Source organism: Volvox carteri, assembly GCF_000143455.1.
Source record: "Volvox carteri f. nagariensis unplaced genomic scaffold VOLCAscaffold_40, whole genome shotgun sequence".
Classification (NCBI taxonomy): Eukaryota; Viridiplantae; Chlorophyta; class Chlorophyceae; order Chlamydomonadales; family Volvocaceae; genus Volvox; species Volvox carteri.
Window position 1 is genome coordinate 1,157,818 of NW_003307583.1, and position 17,274 is coordinate 1,175,091.

The 17,274-nt window shown below is 57.0% G+C and overlaps 3 protein-coding genes across 3 annotated transcripts in view; 2 read left to right on the forward strand and 1 right to left on the reverse strand.

Moving 5' to 3' along the window:
• VOLCADRAFT_118635 (uncharacterized protein) overlaps positions 1-10,645 on the forward strand; it is a gene marked incomplete at both ends in the record, with an annotated part of 13,157 nt that extends 2,512 nt beyond the window's left edge. The window contains 14 exons of the mRNA XM_002954048.1: positions 1,629-1,721; positions 2,165-2,216; positions 2,443-2,921; positions 3,249-3,562; positions 5,374-5,504; positions 5,822-6,159; positions 6,715-6,805; positions 7,048-7,442; positions 7,960-8,142; positions 8,374-8,491; positions 8,826-9,066; positions 9,250-9,343; positions 9,995-10,077; positions 10,360-10,645. Coding sequence (XP_002954094.1) covers positions 1,629-1,721; positions 2,165-2,216; positions 2,443-2,921; positions 3,249-3,562; positions 5,374-5,504; positions 5,822-6,159; positions 6,715-6,805; positions 7,048-7,442; positions 7,960-8,142; positions 8,374-8,491; positions 8,826-9,066; positions 9,250-9,343; positions 9,995-10,077; positions 10,360-10,645 — 2,898 coding nt within the window. The remainder of the gene's footprint in view (positions 1-1,628; positions 1,722-2,164; positions 2,217-2,442; positions 2,922-3,248; positions 3,563-5,373; positions 5,505-5,821; positions 6,160-6,714; positions 6,806-7,047; positions 7,443-7,959; positions 8,143-8,373; positions 8,492-8,825; positions 9,067-9,249; positions 9,344-9,994; positions 10,078-10,359) is intronic.
• Positions 10,646-11,227: 582 nt separating this feature from the next.
• VOLCADRAFT_106267 (uncharacterized protein) lies at positions 11,228-14,932 on the reverse strand (the record flags this gene model as incomplete). The annotated part of the gene is made up of 5 exons (XM_002954136.1): positions 11,228-13,243; positions 13,659-13,760; positions 14,324-14,461; positions 14,584-14,716; positions 14,841-14,932. 5 exons carry the CDS (start codon positions 14,930-14,932, stop codon positions 12,983-12,985), a joined length of 726 nt encoding a protein of 241 aa, XP_002954182.1. The 3' UTR covers positions 11,228-12,982.
• A 444-nt stretch (positions 14,933-15,376) lies between these two features.
• The window catches only part of VOLCADRAFT_106268 (kinesin-like protein), a gene marked incomplete at its 5' end in the record, with an annotated part of 7,624 nt that continues 5,726 nt past the window's right edge, over positions 15,377-17,274 (forward strand). Inside the window, 6 exons of the mRNA XM_002954049.1 lie at positions 15,377-15,421; positions 15,537-15,623; positions 15,672-15,749; positions 15,944-16,033; positions 16,605-16,715; positions 16,962-17,193. Of these exons, the coding sequence (XP_002954095.1) occupies positions 15,377-15,421; positions 15,537-15,623; positions 15,672-15,749; positions 15,944-16,033; positions 16,605-16,715; positions 16,962-17,193 (643 nt within the window). The remainder of the gene's footprint in view (positions 15,422-15,536; positions 15,624-15,671; positions 15,750-15,943; positions 16,034-16,604; positions 16,716-16,961; positions 17,194-17,274) is intronic.

A 17,274-nucleotide genomic window follows, 5' to 3' on the forward strand; every position in this document is an offset into this window, starting at 1 on the left:
CAGCTCTAGCCGCTTGTACAACCGCTACTTGGGCGTCAATTGCCGCTTGGATTCTCTGTGCACTCATATGTTCGGTCTGCACATCTTCCAGTGCCCTTGTTGCATGTTCTATTGCCAAACGTAGTTGCCCCCCCGGGGGAAAACGACGTTCTCGCGCTTGCCGATTAAGAACATTTACTTCATTGAACATTCGATGTTTAAACAACGGCCACCATTGTAGCATAGCTACTGTGTCTGTCTCAGCGGGTCTCTGCGCACACTCATCACCAATCCATTGCAAGAAGCTTCCCTTCAAGTCAGGAAAATCTAAGAAATGCGTGTGTAGCCTTGGAAGGCCTGGACCACGCTTTCTCACAAGACGAGGTAAAAGAGCAATAATAGCTAAACGATGGTCTGTCGAAGTGCACACTGGAATGGTAGAGGAAGCGATGAAGGGGGTGAGGTTTGTGGAAGTATAGATTCGATCAAGACGTGACCCTCCCGACACACTTGTTTTATAGAAAAACGAAAGGTCGCGACGGGTAGGGTGGAGGTAGCGATATGTGTCTACCATATCCGGGCAGCATTCGGAGAAAGCCTTAGCTAAGGATAAGTCCGCGGGTCTACTCCCTTCTCCTGTGGTGGAATCTAGCATCGGATTATGGACAAAATTAAAATCTCCAGCCCAAAGCAAATGATCATCCTGTCCTATCCTATTTACCACATCGCCAAGAGAATGCACAGGAGTTGCTTGCGTCCTTCGTCTTCATCGTGACCAACTAAAACAAAAGCATACGGTTCATATCATTTTGCCATCTAATACAACTTCATGTGCTGCACTCGCAACTCCGCGCCAGTTCTGGTGGACAGTGATTACCCGCCAACTCCGCCAGCTGTCTTATTCCCAGAGCCTGGGTGTGCCTGGCAATTGCCGCAAGCTTTATCCAGCCCACTTATATACCAAAGCATTATGTCAATGTTAAGGTGCATATCAACATGCCAAACAGGTCCGGGCAAGCACCAGGTCCTGCTCCAAAGTGCTGAACTTCGCGCGGTCACATTGACATCCACAGCCAAACACCGTAGCATTTTCGTACTACTCTCGTATTAAAGTCCCAGTAGAAAAGCAGCAGGTTTGGGATCCAGGCCGTACGGCATGCGCCGTGTGATATGCTGTGACGGAATTGCGTTGAGCATACGCGAAGTGCTCGGCGTAAGCCGAAATCCACAAGACTGAGTTGCACTTCTCTTGAAGATTCGATAAGATAACCATTACACAAAATTCCATGAGCGATGACAAGTTGATTGCACATAAGTTCCGCAACCTTGATTGTACAGGCGGACAGCATATGGGGAGATGGCGACAAAAAAAGTGAGAGGTTACTCTGCAGCTTAAACTTTACGTCTTTCCAACCTCCGGGGTACGCCAATCCCATCTGTAACAAGCCGCCCGTCTGTGGTTGATACCTCCTCAAACTATAATACGTAATAAGAAAGTTCACATGTTGGGTGCCTTGCACCTTGTCTGTCCTGCACGAAATCTTAACTTTCCGCCTTTCCGAAGGCCCCCTATAAGCACGCAAGTCGCCGCCCCACCCGCGCACAACGCGAATCTCCGCGGCCCCTTTTACCGCGTGGTCGCTTCCCAGGACCTCCTGGTGCTTCTGCTGGATGTGGGCGAGCACATGCAGCCCTACCTGCCCCTGCTACACCGCCTAGTTTTTCATGTCCTCAATGTCAAAGTAAGCTACGACGCTGCCAACGTAACAAGCTGCATTCCGTACCCGCACCTGTCTGGGAATTCGTTTAGGTGTCTGGTGTTTCCCACGCAGAAACTAGCGAAGAGGGGTCGGAGGAATCAGGAGGAGAATCAGCATGCGCGGCTATCCCGGGCCCTGGACACTTACCTCCGCCCACCCACCCACGAGCGCTAAGCTCCCTCACTCCCGGGACCCGGTGTGCCTTATGCCACCCCCTTCCGCCAGTCCCCGCGGAAGGGCTTGGACATGTGGGCAGGTGATCATCACCTTCATTGCATCCTCGTGCAGCCCCACCTCCGGCACGCCATGCGTCATCCTTGCCCTGCCTTCCTACATCTTACCGCAACCCAAAGCAACCCAACCCGAGCCACCGGCTCACCCGGCCCCTGCTTTCCGCCCCTCCCCCCCTAAATCCCTCGCCGCAGCTGTTGAGCAAGCCCAATCATGAAGTGGCTGTCGTACTTTACGGCACCAAAGGTACGGCTGACGCAAGGTCCAGGGACAGGGCGTGAAACCAAACCCTCTGTTACATTCGTTGTCGTAGTTGGGGTGGGAGGAAAGCAGATTTTTGAGGGGGACAGGCCCAAGCCGAAACCCCCTGATGAGAAGATAAATTCAGGTACGACCCAACGCCTTCGCCACTAACCCGTTCTGCCTCCGCTTTTACAACAACCGATTGCGGACATGAACCCCTCACATCCAGGCACCCGCCACAAGCTGTACGACGCATCCGACCCGCTGTCGTACCATCACGTTACCGTATTGCGCCCGCTCCAGAACCTGGGCTCCTATCTGGACCTGCAGTCCTTTGCATTCGCCGCTGACCCGCCGCGGGGTGCCGAAGGGCATGGCGGCGAAGCCGCCGCCACCTGCGCCGCCGCGTCCCCGGACCACCCGGCGGAGGCGGCGGACGCAGAGGCGGCGGCGGAGGTGGCGCTGCTAGCACGCGTGGAGGCGGCGGGTTTGGCGGGGGGCCGCGACGCGGCGGCGGAGGCTGCGGCTGTGGGTCGGGCGGCGCGGGTGTTCGGTCCTCCGGGGCCCAAGTCCGACTGGGCCGATGGTCTTGTCGTGGCGCTCGATTTGTTGGCGTCTGCCCTTGATGAGCGGTTCGAGCGGGACAAGAAGGAGGCCGGCAAGCTGGGGCAGCTGCGGGTGCTGCTGGTGTCCAACTTGGTGGGGGAGGTGGGTGGCTCTGTAAACGTGCGGCACTGAGGGTGCATGTGTAAACCCCACCCTCTCACTCCAACTGGTTCCCCGGGGCGGTGCATGGGGAGCTGTCTGTATCTGTATCTGTCTGTGGCCACGTCTGGCCCGTCTGGGGCTGATGATCTCTTTCACAGAGCTTGAACTCCGCGCGGTGAGGCGCTGGGGAAGAGGATTGGCCATCTGACCGGGTCAGTCAGGTGGTTCAAGTGCCCGTCCTTAATGGAAACAACCCCCCCCCGCCCCTTCAAGCCTAAGACATGCAAGCCCTTCCGTTCCCGCTCTTCTTTTTCCCGTTGTAATCAGTCGGAGCCCTTCGATGAGGACTTCCGGAATACGCTGGTGGAGACGTGCACCAACAAACGAATACTGCTGGAGGTGGCGGCACTGGATCACTACGTGCCGCAAGTAGCGGCGGCGGGGGCGGGGGCCCCGACGGCAGAGGTAGCGGATGTCGACGGCGGTGTCAGCTGCGTCGGTGGCGGTAAGGGTACGGCATTGCTGGCGGCGGAGGGCGAGGACACGCTTGCGTTGTTGCCGCCGCCGCTGGCGGCGTCGCGACGGCGCAACTTGGAGCAGCTGCACCTCTTGAAGGCGGAGATGGCGCCGGCGGCGTTTAGGTGGGTGCCGTACTGGCGGCCGTTGGTTGCGATTGTGGTCGGTCGTCGGTGGTATAGGGGGTTCCGGTGGTGAGAAGAGAAAACTGGACAAATGTTGGAAAGTGACCGACACTCACGCATACATAATACCATATATAGGGTTTGGCACCACTGGTAAGGCGCGACCATTGCCCCCGGGAGATCCCGGGATCGATACCCGTTAGGGTCAAAGTCCTCCCGATGGTGGAAGGCATTGCGCCCCTAGTTGATGGACGATGGTGACCTGGGATAAAGTTAACCTGCGAGCCGACCAGGAATGGAGTTGCGCCGCTGTCGATCCGGCAGATTCCGTTGGATGCTTGTGGTGGGTGCGGAATCTGAGCGATCCACTGTGAAGTTGGCTAGAGTGACTGGATGAGGGTGCCCCGAAATACCGGGAAAGGCAGGGTTTCGCAGGGTAGCTGCCACGGGCGAAGATACAACCCCCCTGTTTCACTCATATATAGTACCAGGAAATGGGACAGCAGTAATAGGACCCGGGAGGGGTCCGCGGGGGCGCTTTGCTGAGTCTGACAACAACAAAGTCACGGCCGTGCCTGCCGGTATGTATGTAAGGTGGGAAGTTCAGGAGGAACGTAAAACCTAGCGAGGGGAGGCGTACGACCCATGGGTCTAGCCGTACCCTCGCCTCCCGCTTGAGCCGCCAACGTCCCCCTCTCGCATTCTTCCCTCCGGGCCCCCGCCCTCCGTTTCCTAATCAGGCACCTGCGGCAACCCGCGGAGCTGCTGTGCCTGTTCCGCGCCAAAGAAGTGTCGTACCAGGCCTCCAACGCCGTATTCATGTATGTCATGGCATTTAAACGATTCTGGGGTTGGGGTTGTGTACGTTTTGTACGGGTGTATGCCTGTTCGTCTGTATGTGTGCGTGGCGGGGAGCCTACGAACAAAAAGTGTCTACTGAACGAAAAAGGGCTTGGGAGGGAATGGGGCGAGTGGGAGGGGGGATATGGGGTGGCTTGGTGCTCAGAAATCTGAGAACTTATTTCTCCAACCCTTTCCCGCCCATGTCGCACATCCCGCCCCGCGACCCTTTGTTGTCGACAATTGTTTTTCTCGCATTTTGCAATTCGCATTTTGCGTTTCAAAGCACCTTTGGTCCCCCCTTCCTTTTTTCCTCCCTTGATCCTTTGCTTCGTGCACAAGTTCACCCCCCCTCCCCCTGGGATCCTTCCATGCCCTTACCCTCAGTAGGGTAGCATGTGCCGTACCAACCCGGGTCAGCCTGTACGGCAATACACTGTCCTTCACTGTTTCTGCATATTCATCACGTGCCGTTCTCAGATCGTTCTGTGGATGTGTATGATTTACGCGTGGTCCCGTCGTAAAACACGCCGTAAAACACCCCCCCGTCGTAAAACACGCCGTACCGCAGGCTGACCCCAAGGCCACCAACGGAAGATGTTGACAAGGCGGGGACGTCGGGCCCCCTGTTGGTTAATGTACGGCGGGAAGAAAGGGTTGACGGGGACACAGGTTGGGGCCGCGGGGCGGGGAGGGGTTACTCATCGAAGGGCTAAAGAGAGAAAGCACGTGCATGCACACATACGCACACGCGTATCGCGGTAGGGTGCTTTGCGTGGAGGGGGAAGGAGAGGGAGGCGAGGGGAGAGGACAGGACGACGATGTGCGACCCCAAATCGCCCCTTTCTCTGTTGATTTTGCCAATTTCTGGCGACTCGTGTGATCCCCGGCCCCGCGGCCCACTTTCAAACGGATTCCGTTTATTTCTCTTTCTCCCTACGCGTACCCATCGCTTGTGTGTTCTCTCTAAGATACGGCACCCGCTGTTTTCGTAATTCGCAGGTCAAGCTGTACAAGAAAATCCGCCGTACGATTGTGGACGAGTGGAAGACGATCTTGGACCCCAAGCGGGGAGGGGGAGAGGGGGAACAGGGAGGAGGAGGTGGGCAGAGGAGGGCAGCGGAGGGGAGGGGCGGGCAGGGGGGTGCGGAGCATAAGCTGAACTCCCCCCACCGGTAACCTCATGTCCCGGACTCGCAACACGCAGGAGCCCCCCATATACTCATTTCGGTGTTACGAATATGTTTTGAAGTTATGTGGTAAACAATATATACACACATATTGTATATATTTGTATATTTTATATTATATATATTGTATCATACAAAAGTGTCTCGTAATTTGATCCTTGCGAAGGAATTTTCTTCTCGCAATGAAGAGCTTATCCCCTCTGGCGTTTCGCCGAATACCCTGCCGAAGGTGACGGACCCGGCGGCGGTGGCGGCGGAGGCAACGGTGGCGGCGGAGGCGACGGCGACGGTGGCGGCGACGGTGGCGGCGGGGGACCCGGTGGCGGCACCGACCCGGGTTTCGTACGGGAGGTGGAGTACGAAGACCCAACAACTGGTCAAAAGTTCACTAGAGACGACTTTATAGTCAAGGGCTTCTCGTACGGCAAGCAGGCCGTACCCATTGCGCAGTACACTGACGAGCAGGCCCACGCGATGGACGAGCAGATGCGCAAGTTCAGAGAGAAGGATTTTAGTCTGCTGGGTTTCGTCAACGCGGGTAGCGTACCACACCACCGACTGATTGACGTAAGTTGCTGACGTGTGTGTGGGGGGGGTTCGTGTCTTACTGGGCAGGGGATGAAGGGGAGTAAACGAAGTCTGGCGGGTTGGTTGTCAATCGGTTAGTGTTATTTAGTTAGTTGGCTATAATAAAGGGCGGGAATAAGGTCTGCGGTTGAGATGTGACGGCGTACATCCTGCATGTTTGAAACACATCACTTTGCACACGCGTATATGTCTGTGTCTGTGTGTGTTTGTGTGTGTGTTTCGTATCCCGAATTTCCCCCTCCCCTCCTTCCGGGCCCACCATTATGTCCAGCATGCCTTGGTAGTGGGCCCCATCTGCTCGCTGTCTGCGCGTGTGCAAGGTAGTGTCTTTACGAACTAGTGCACGAGGAGAAAGTGCCCCAGGATGGCGCGCGTGTACACGCGTGCCTGTGTGTTTTAATGATCTGTGACGCGTGCCTGTGCATCTGTATGTGTGACCACATACGCCTCTGTGCCTGGTGTGTGTGTGTGTGTGTTTATCTTGTATGTCTCTTGTGTATCTCTACGTCTGTCTGTCTGTACGTATGTCCGCAGGAGCCCCATGTGGTGCTGGGTGATTCGCCGTCCTCGGCAGCGGTCATCGCCGCACTGGCGCTGGTGCTCAAGGAGCGTGGCCAGGCAGGGGGTAAGCGGAAGGGGAGGGAGGGTCGTGGTGACACACACACTCTCTCTCTCTCTCTCTCTCTCTCGATTGACTTTCCCCTATCCCAAACTATTTGGGCATCAGCAGCTGCTACCTTGACGTTTATATACCTGATATTATATTTCCACACACCTCTCCGTTTACACTCATTGCATAAAATAATGATTGTCCCTCTTCCCCCCGACACCCATACACACATACGCGCGCGCACACACCCCCCGCAGTGGTCCGCTTCCTCATCCGCAAGGAGTCCCCTCAGCTGGGCCTCCTGACCCCCCACCTCAGCAACTCCCCCGACGTACCACATGCGCTGCTGCTAAGTCCGCTGCCATTCGCGGAGGACATACGGACGTACACCTTCAGCACGTTCCGCAACGAACAGGAGGCGAGGGAGCTGCCCAGGCTGCTGGCGGAGGCGCGCGGCGAGGAGCCGCCGCCGTCGCCGCCGCCGGCCGCGGCGGTGGCCGCAGACCCCCTTACCCAGGGCGTCCTGTTGGCTGGCGGCAGCAGCAGCAATGGCAGTAGCAGCAACGGGCTATTAGGCGGACTAGGTGCAGCCACAACTGCACCGGAGCCAGGGCTGCGTTTTGAGCGGCTCCAGCCGGATGACGAACAGCAGGTACGGTACAGTGCGCCCCGGCGTATGGTGCAGCACATGTACGACATGTTTCGTACAGTGGAACGAGTTTTGCTTGCAAAGGAAAATGAGCTATTAAGGTATAAATCGAAGAGGCTTAATTGTCCCGTTCTTACAATACAGATTGCCTATACTGATCTATTCTAGTCCAGCTCGTACTGCCTCTCCCCCCCCGGTTCACCGTTTGCGTTCGCATGACCCTGTGCTCCTATGCTTGCAAGTTCCCCACCCTCTCCCTCGCAATTGGGCCCTATGCCCCGTGTCTCCCGTGGTTTGCCAGTCCTCTTTGTTTCCCATGACGTGCCCAATGTAGCCTCATGACCCGCTACACCCCTGTCCTGTATTTTCCCCACCCACCATCTCTATTTTTTTCGGCTTTGGACGTATCGGCAGTTGATCTTTTGCTTCTTGCACCATAATTATCACCATAATTATCACCATCTTCATCATCTTCATCATCTTCATCGCCATCATATGATTCCCTTTCCCTTGCTGTCAGGATGCGGCGCTGGCGCTGGTCCGAGGTTTGGACCTGGGCCCCTCCCCGCTGCTGGGCATTGGTGGCGGTTGCGCGACCCGCGAGCCCCACCCCGAGGCGCTGGCGCCCGAGGCCACCGCGAACCCGGTGCTGCAGCGGGTGTACACGCTGGTCACGTCGCGAGCTCTGGATCCCACAGCCCAAGTGAGGAGTCTGCTTGCTTGGCTGCGAGAGGGAGGACCTGGAAGCGCGCTACTCGCGCGGGGGGGGATGAAAAACTTGACGTCTTATGACGGTTTATGGTGGTATTTAAAATTCCTGCGTGTTCGCGGGTATTGTATTTCCCCGCATTTGAGCGCCAGCATTCCTTGCTGCCCATAGGGATGCGATTAATCCCTCCACGCATTTCCCTCCCCCTCTTCCGTACCGCTGTAGCTACCGGACCCTGAGGGCGACCCCCTGGTCGAGCTGGTGCTACAGCCACACGGGCGTTACTGGCCGCCGGGGGCGCGGGAGGCGTTACGACGGGCGGAGGAGAAGCTCCGTACTCGGGGTGGGTTTGTGTGCGTATGTGTGTCCCGGGGATGGCGCTTCTTCATGAGGTTGTCCTTCAGCTCCATCGAGACAACCCCAACAGCGTGCGCAACCGCTCCTTGATGATGGCAGTAGTCGTCGCCGCCGCCGCTACCGCTGCTACAGCAGCATGAAAGGACGTTGGCTTGGTATGGGGATGCACCGCTGTCTCCTCCCTCCCATCCCCAAATGTTTCTCCCTTACTCCCTTGACAATTACTCCGTCCCGCCTTCACTTTCCCTCTCTCCCTCCCTCCCCCCCCTTGATCTCTCTCCCCTTTTTGTGTGTCCTCTTGGTTGGTGGGATCCAAACAGATCGCGTGCCTGGAAGCCCGAGGGCCTCCAAGAGGGCCCGACTGGAACAGGAGGGGGGCGGCCAAGGCGCCGAAGACGCAGCCGCCGCTGCCGGCCAACTATCCGAGTCAGCGGCAGCGGCTCCGGTTACTGTGTTGTTCGACCCCACAGCGGCTGGCGGCACGGCTGCTGCTCGTGTGGGTCGTGTGGCCGAGCTGAGCGCGGTGGAGGACTTCACAGCGATGATGGCGCAAGGACGCGAGTGAGTGGTCGGGTCTTGACGTGGCGTGTGCGTGTCCGTAGGGGGGCCTGGGGGCAGGGGGGAATTATTGCAAAAGAAGTCAAAAAGGAACAACCTTTCCACTCACGTCGCGTTTTGCATAGCGAAACCCGCCGTACCCCGCCGTCACTCTGCTTCCCCCGGCCCTCCAACCCATCCCACCAGCTCCGCCATGGAGGCCGTACGGCAAATGCAGGAGCTGGTACAAGTGTTAGTCGGCCGCTCAATAGGCGACCAGCTGTACGGCAAGGCGCTCAAGGTACGTGAGCGATATCTGGAAACCCACGTACGGCACGTGCTGGAGGGGGGAGGGGGTTTGAGACTTGTTTTGCAGCACTGACGTTGAATTGGGGGTTGGAGGTCACAGGAGTCCTAGGATTATACCGGGGGTTCTACTCGGCGTGTCGCATCGTTCATGTCCCTTCATGGGGGGTCCCGGAGAACGCCTTCCAGAAGATTCGCCGCCGTCCTAGCCTACCTGCCTGTCTGCCTTTCACGTCGGCACTCCTTTCCTTGAACTCCTTGACCTCCTCCTCTTTGCATCATACAATTACCTCACCATCCTTCCCCCCTGCCTTGCTCTCCAGTCTCCTCCCCGCCCTCCGTTTTCTTTTACTTCTCTGCTTTCTTTACGATTTTTTTCTTTCGTCTCGGCGGCTAGATAGTCATTTCGCTGCTTAGCGTTTCCTTCTGTGGACTCAGCAGCTTGTAACTCGTTTGGTAATCTAGCTGGTCACGTCGCCACCATGGCTACTATCCGAGTCATGTAACTTGCAAATATTCATGATGCAGTATCTGTATCTAATTCTGGACTATCCGTCTATCCCTGGTATCCTCAGATACCAGATATCTACCTCTGGTATCTGCTTCAATCGTCAGTGGTTCGTCCTAACCCCCGCCCTCCCTGCAGTGCCTTGAAGCTCTGAGGGCGGGCTGTACCGCTACTGGACGAGCGGGTGCCTTCAACCGCTTCCTGCAGGGCTTTGTGGAATGGTGAGTGAGGTTTTGTTGGACAGATGGCTGATGGGTTTCCATTTCAGCTGGGTTGACCCAATCAAGCATGGTGATGAGGTGGTGGTAGTGGTTCGGGAGGTTAAGAGGAGGAAGCAACACCCTGTGAGCAAGCGCTCCTGGGGGGTATACATGCCGTACATGCCGTACTGGCGCCGCAATCCCCTTTTGGCACTCGTGTTATGGTAGCCTATTGTTACGACCCCTCGTGCTCTGTCTGGGTCGTCTTTTCCCTTTCCCCACCCCACCCCACCGCTACAAAAGGTGTCGCTCTGAAGACCGCGGTGCCTTCGTGTCCGAGATGGCGACGCAAGGCATCAGCCTCATCACCGCAGAAGACCTTACCCGACACCGCCCGCCCGCCGGCGGCGGTGGCAGCGGTGGCAGCAGCGGCGGCGGTGACGCGGCGCTGTTCGAGGACGACGGTGGCGCGGTGGCACCGTGGGAGGCACGTCAGTTCTTGGAGCGTCACTCGAGGCCGGCGGAGGAGGCGGTGGAGGCGACGTTGCCCACCGTTGTACAGGATGAGGAGTTCGAGGACATGGATTAAGGGCGAGGGGGTGTACTCCATTTGAACTCGGTCCAGTGCGCTCCGTTGCACTCCTCGGTTGCGGGAATGAGATAGGGTGGGTTAATGATACGGACCTACCGATTTGCTTGGCTGCACCTTGGCAGGCAGGTGCGGTAGCAGGGGGCAGGGCAATAAACTTCTGGATGGACCCCAAGGTCTCCGTACACTTTTTGTTTTGGGTGAAGAGTGTGCGGATGCTGTTGCATGACCAATGTTTTTTATTTAAAAAACATAGATTCCTTAACAGGAGTAAATCGCCGTTTTCGGCCACGGGAGCGGCCGCACAAACATGTTCCTTGCACCAGAAAGCCGCCATCCTGCCAAACGCCTCCTCAAACGTGAGGGGATGGACGCTGCTCCAAAAGTTTCACGTGGCATGGGACCAGCAAAGCTCTGATGGGGGGAGGTCAGATCTCTCCTCGCTCTGATGCAGAGTTACAAACTTGTTGGAGAATACGCTGACAGTACGGCCATCGTACGTGCTGTGTGTAGTGAAGCGGAGAGGTGCGAGAATAGATACGGCTTTTTTGTAGCACTTCTGCGGATGACGAATCGGATGATGGGCGCTTTGAGGCACATCTCCACCCTGCCAACAGCACATGTTCAAAATCGTCACCATGACCACCATTACTAACATGATCATCATTATCATCATTACACCCACTTTCGGGATCAAGAAATTGCCGTGGATGCGAAGCCCAATCGCTTCGTTCGGAGCCGCGTCGTACATGGAACTGCTGGCCCAGAAGTCCTCCCCTCTGGGCCCGCACCCTCGATAATGAACGTGTTGACGGGTGAGGTGGCGTGTGAAACCGTGTCTTCACTGGGAGTGGAGCCGCATGGGACCACCAGTTTAAAAAACAAGTCCCTGCCTTGCCTGGCTGCCACATATACGTATGTACACCATAGTACATGAATGAATAATGCACGCAAAGACAGACATAAACACACAGGGGATGTCCGTGTGTGACGTACCACAGTCGTTGCGAGGGGCAGTCAAAGAGCATAACATCCCTAACCACGGCCCCGACAGAGTTCGCGCACCCACACCTTTCCAGAACCATCCAGCAGAGCCATCCAGCAGGAGAAACACTGAACGACCGGACGTATCTGGCAGTCCAAGACAAGCTCACAATTGGCCCAGGCGCCCAGTCGAGACCGATAAAAAACCTTCCTGATGTCCATCCTAGCAGCAGTTCAACCCAACCGACTTTCGTACCATCACTGTCGTACAATAGTCCACATCCACAAGCTAGAGCCCTCATTTCCTATGTACCTGCGCTATGTGTGCGTTCCGAATGCTGCTATATGCTTGAACAGTAAAAAGGGAGGAGACAGCTATGTAATCTACGTCCTGGCATCATTCAGCGCAATCCACGGTTTGCCGTCAGCTTGAGATGAAAGGTTCAAAGGGTCACAGTAAGCATGACGTAGCCTTTCGAGGCTCGTCTTCGCCGCCATCTTGGCTGAGTTTGGAGGGATAGGGAGGAAAGCACGTAAACAGACCCTCCCTGACCATTCACCAGGTCAAACCACCTTACCGCACAGCCAGACCGCCAAGGCGTCATTCGTCTCGCCTTATCTCCAACAAAGCAAAGGCCGCACGGCCTCCCCGTCCTTCCTCCCTCTCCCTCCCCCAGCTACATACGTGGTACGGCTTACACGGCACACGAAGCGCGATCTGCTGCTGCTCATCATGATGGTGATGCGCCAAAATGGCAGTGGCCACAGTCCGAGTCAGTCCTGTCCAGTACCGCGGTGGTCACCGCACCAAAACACAAACCCTGCTGCGCACCCTGCTGTCCTCCCTACGGCTCCTCCCCCTCCCACCGCTCACAGGAGAGTACATCGAACAAGAGGATAGCGGACAGATAGCAACAGCCGTAGCTCTCCAGCCGTGCCCGCAGCCGCGGCCGCCGCGTGCTGTAGCGATAGCTACTGCTGTTGCTGCTGCTCAAGGGTAATGGTTGCCACGCTGAAGAGGTTACCTCTGCAATGCTCCAGTCAGCTTGAGGTCCAACCATCCACCCACGCAAACACACCCACACAAACACAAGCCCCTGCCACCTCCCGAGCCGAAACCCAAAGCGGCAAAAGCAAAACCTGCAAAACACCTAAATTGTGTCTTCCAACCATTTACCCTTGCGCCCACAAGTGTACCCACACACGACATACCGGAACGTCCAGTGGTCCCACTACCACTTTCCTTCCGGATCCGCGGCATCACGATAAGATGCCATGGTCGGTCCAAATATGCCATGGTCCCCCTTGATACCCCCAAGAGCGGCATATAGCGCTGCTTCAGGCCAGAGGAAATCACGTAGAGGGATCGGCTGCGCAACCCTCCGGGAAGAAAATGTTCGTCTTCCGGTAGAATGTCTCCCGTACAATCGGCTTTCGCCCATGCTCCGGCTTGTGGTGGTCGTCGGGTGCTTGGAAAGCCAGCCCTGTAGTCGTCATGAGCTCTCCTTGCTGTCGTTCGCGGCTGAGCATTGTGCGGTTCTTCGTGTCGCGATGCGTCTTGCTGGCGCCGTCAAACGTGGGATCTTCCTTCTCATAAACTTGATCGTACGCAAACTGTCGTGTGTGGAAGGAGCGAGCCGGGGACCGAAGCGTGTGGCAAGGAAGGCGGGGGGTTTGGCGACAAAGGGCATGTCGGTGGTTTTGGGGGCCCGGTGTAAAGTGGGGAGGACTTTAAGACACGTAAGCGAAGCGTTTGTTTCGAGCAAAGAAAGCGACAGGAAGAAAGCGACAGGAAGAATGTCTGCGTGCCACTACCCAAGCAGACGTAAAGCATGACGTAAAGGTCCCCCCAGTAGCAAGGGCGTTGCTTTCAGCAATGAGCAGGTTTCACCATCGCATAGACTGCTCAACAGCACTGTACGGCATTGTAAGCCAAAGGTACAATCATCCCCGTGAGGCCCAGCATTCGAAAGCGCCCACCACGCCCTCTTCTGCTTTCATGCGCTGCCCCCTGCCAGGCTATTCTCACCGTCTCCGCCTCTGCAGCTCTTCGGATGGATGTGGGTATCGAGGTCATCCCGGTCGCTTCCGCAAACATGTCGAGCGCCTTCTTTGCGTGTTGGTTCTCCGCCTGTGGGTACAAGTAAGATGTGGGAGTGCCGGGTTGCGTACGACCATATGCCAGGTTGTCAGGAACAGAAAAACTGTCAGCACGCGGGATAAGGCAGACGCAGGGTGCTTTTTTGAGTAGGTATGCAGAGGTGAATTTAGGCGCTGGCATCAGCGGTGGCCTGTGCTGACCCATAGGGGGTGCGGAGGGCTATGATCGCCGCATGTCGGCCGCATGCATGCGATTAATGATGGCGGCAAGGGAGTTCGTATTGGCCTGTGGAGTGCCTTTACGCGTCCCAAGAAGCAGAGTATGAACGTAATGGGTGTGTGGGGAATCAGACGAGGTATCCTTCATTTTGGCAGCATACGACCTTGCGGTCATGCCCACCCGGCGCAGAACGTCTGGACCCCCCGAGGTGTTGCATGCTGCTCTAACAGGTATTGCCACAACAGCTCGGAAATCCGCATCCCTTTTGTACTTCTATTGATACAAAGTGCGCAAATTGCCCAGAAGCACCGGGAACTCTGCGTGTGCAGCCCCACAGCGAATTGCCTTGCAGGGAGTCGGCTTGGTATACCAACCTGGAGCTGCTCGCGCCATTGCTCAGTGCGAATGGTGTTCGTGAACTCGTCACGCTTGGAAAAGTCAGACGTTTGGAAACCTCGTTTCTTCTCTGTCTGGATGTCCTTGTAGCGGATGCGGTCGACATACGGGTCACCCTGCGCAGATAATAAAATTGATGATATTAGTGCAGATTTGTCGAAGAGGTGTGCCATATCCGACGGCGACACGCACTAAGGCCATGCAATTGAAGGCATGCGACCCCTAGGCAATCACGCACCGAGCTTATCCAGTTGTGCTTCTTCTCAAAATATACGTCCACAGTCTTGCCATCCTTTGGTGGCACTGTGCTCAGATGCTTGCCCCCATACGCGGAGCGCATCGGGAGCTTCTTCCCATACTCCTCGGGTTTCCTGTCGTGATTGCAGCCAAGGATATAAGATGGATAATATCCAGTCAGCCAGAGCAGTCTTAGCAGCAGCTCCTAGTAAAGGTGAGGCGCATAACACAGAGCTCTAAAGCAGCAACGACGCGCACCCTTCTGTACCGATGGTGACGTAGCTGGACTTTGAGAATACACCCTTGCAACCAGCCAGCAGAGCTGGCTCATCAAGCTTGTTGTTGTTCATAGTTGGCGAGGGTTGCCTACCGAAAGTAAAACGCCTATTGAAGATAACAGAAGACGAGCTGGGAATGGATATCGCTGCTTCTCATATTACATACTCTTAACCTGCAAGTAGGAGATGTCCGTGCTAAAGACAGCCTCGAAGAACGTCGGACTTTCCATTTATACGGCACTTGCTCGGCCCACAGGCTCGCATTGTCGCCTGGGCGCTGTTGCTACAGTAGCATTGTATTAATGCCATAAGTAGCAATTCCCTTCGATTCAGGATATTACGCGATTTCGTTCCTCAAGCGTTTACTGAAGTCTTTACATCCCAAAACCGACGCTCGCCCTGAGGATCGCATGCTTACCTCATGGGATAGTATGCGTTATATCAATACTGGGTCATGGCATAAGCCATGGCCCAACTTAGCGTGACAAAGGTCCGACATCGCTAGGAGCTCTAACCATGCAGGCTAGTGACGACACTTCGGAGCAGCCCAACCGCATCCAGGTCAGAAAGAGCTAAACATCCTGACTCATACACCAGACACCCTGTCCTTACACAGCTCTTTCCGCCGCGGACGGCCTGGCGCCGTTCCTTGCCATCGCCCGCTGGAACTCTACAGGTCGTCGTGCGCGTGCGGCCAGTCCTGCCCCACGAGCTTACAGATGAGGTGGCGGTGACTTGCTCCCCGGATGCCCGGAAGCTTCAGGTGAGGGACTTTCTGGCCCTGTCCCTGGAAACACCCCGTCTGCCGCAGGCGGGGCGAAGGTACTCAGCGGCTATAGCTTTCATCTCATTCGAGTGCCGCCGACTCGTCAGCACAGGTCCACGGCAGGTTGAGCTTCGTAGACAAAAAAAGCGGCGGGGTAAAGTTAGCAACCAACCAACCCGGGAAATAGTTTAAGGGAGGAAAGTAGCGCCTCACCCTCCCACACCCACTGACTCAAGCAAAACTGGGAAGGGGAAGAGACGGGGCCGCGGGCGTGAAGGAACTCTTGACAGGCTCCTATCAGACGGCTGGCCGAACAGCTAAAGCCCTCTGACACGCCCCCGGATGGGGTTTTACCGGGGGCCGTGTCAGAGGGACGAAAGGGGGGATACACGGGGGGAGCTGAAGAGGTGGGTTTCTCTGGCGTGCCATTGGCTCCAAAACCAGAAATACGCGTGTGTGTGGGGGGGAGGGGGAGGAAGTGTCCGGATGATTGAGGAGGGGGAAAGGGAAGGAGGGAGGGAGGAAGGAGAAGGGGGGTTAGGCAAGGAGCGTCCCACTCCCCAGCTCGCAGCAGCAGCAGGAGCCTTTCAAGCGGGTGGGAGGGTGCAGGGGCATTGCGGGTGGGGAAAGCGAGAGGGGTTATCCCCGGCCGGTGGAGGTCGCGGACCTTGTGACGGTTTGGGAAGTCTGTGAGGGCGCGTGGGTGCGGTACAGAGGGATGATGCGGCAGTCCTTTGCTGCTACTGCAGTGGTGGTGGTGGTGGTGGTGGTGGTCCGTTCCTTTTTTCCTCCCACTCCCCATTCACCTTGTTCCCCATGCGTACCTTGCCAGCACCGCTGCCTGCCGGCCGGCCGGCCGTGCACTGTCCAAATCAGGCAACAGACGGGGCAGCTGGGGGTGCCGTGCGCAGATGATGAAAACCCCCTTCCCCCCGTGTCCTTTGCCTGCGCCCCCGGCCGCGTCTTTCCCCCGAACAGGTCTTGCTTCCCGACCGGTTGACTGGCGGCACCAACTTACTCCCCGGGGCAACCCGGAGTGGGGCCAGGTCGTACGAGTTCGATGCCTGTCTGCCCGGAAATACGACACAGGTAAACCAACTAACGGGGGTAGAGTACCGTACTTTTGTGGAGGCGGAGAAGTGGGCGTGGTGCAGGTACTACCGGCCCACACCGCACACATACGTACAGACATACGCACGGACGCTGATACTTATGTTTGTGGAAAACCCATGTCCTCTCCCTATTCATTAACCCCCGCGACCCACACACACATACACACACTACACACACGCGCGCGCACTGCCAAACCGCCGGGGTGCCCCCTCGTAACCTCAGGATGAGCTGTACGACACATGTGGGCTCCAGGAGCTGGTGGAAGCTGCTCTCGATGGATACTGCGTTACCGTGTTCGCATTCGGGCAAACAGGATCGGGGAAAACACACACCATCATAGGGCCGCGGCTCAGCCGCGGCGCCGCCGCGGCCGCGGCGGCGGCAGCCGCCGCCTCCGGCGGCACGACCTCCGCCACCGCCACAGGCTGCCTCCCCCCCGCCGCCGTGGTGACGGGTGACGAGCTGCTGGCTCCGCCGCCGCCGCCGCTGCCGCCAGGCTCCGCCTCCTCCTCCAGGTCTGCAGCTGGCGCCGCCG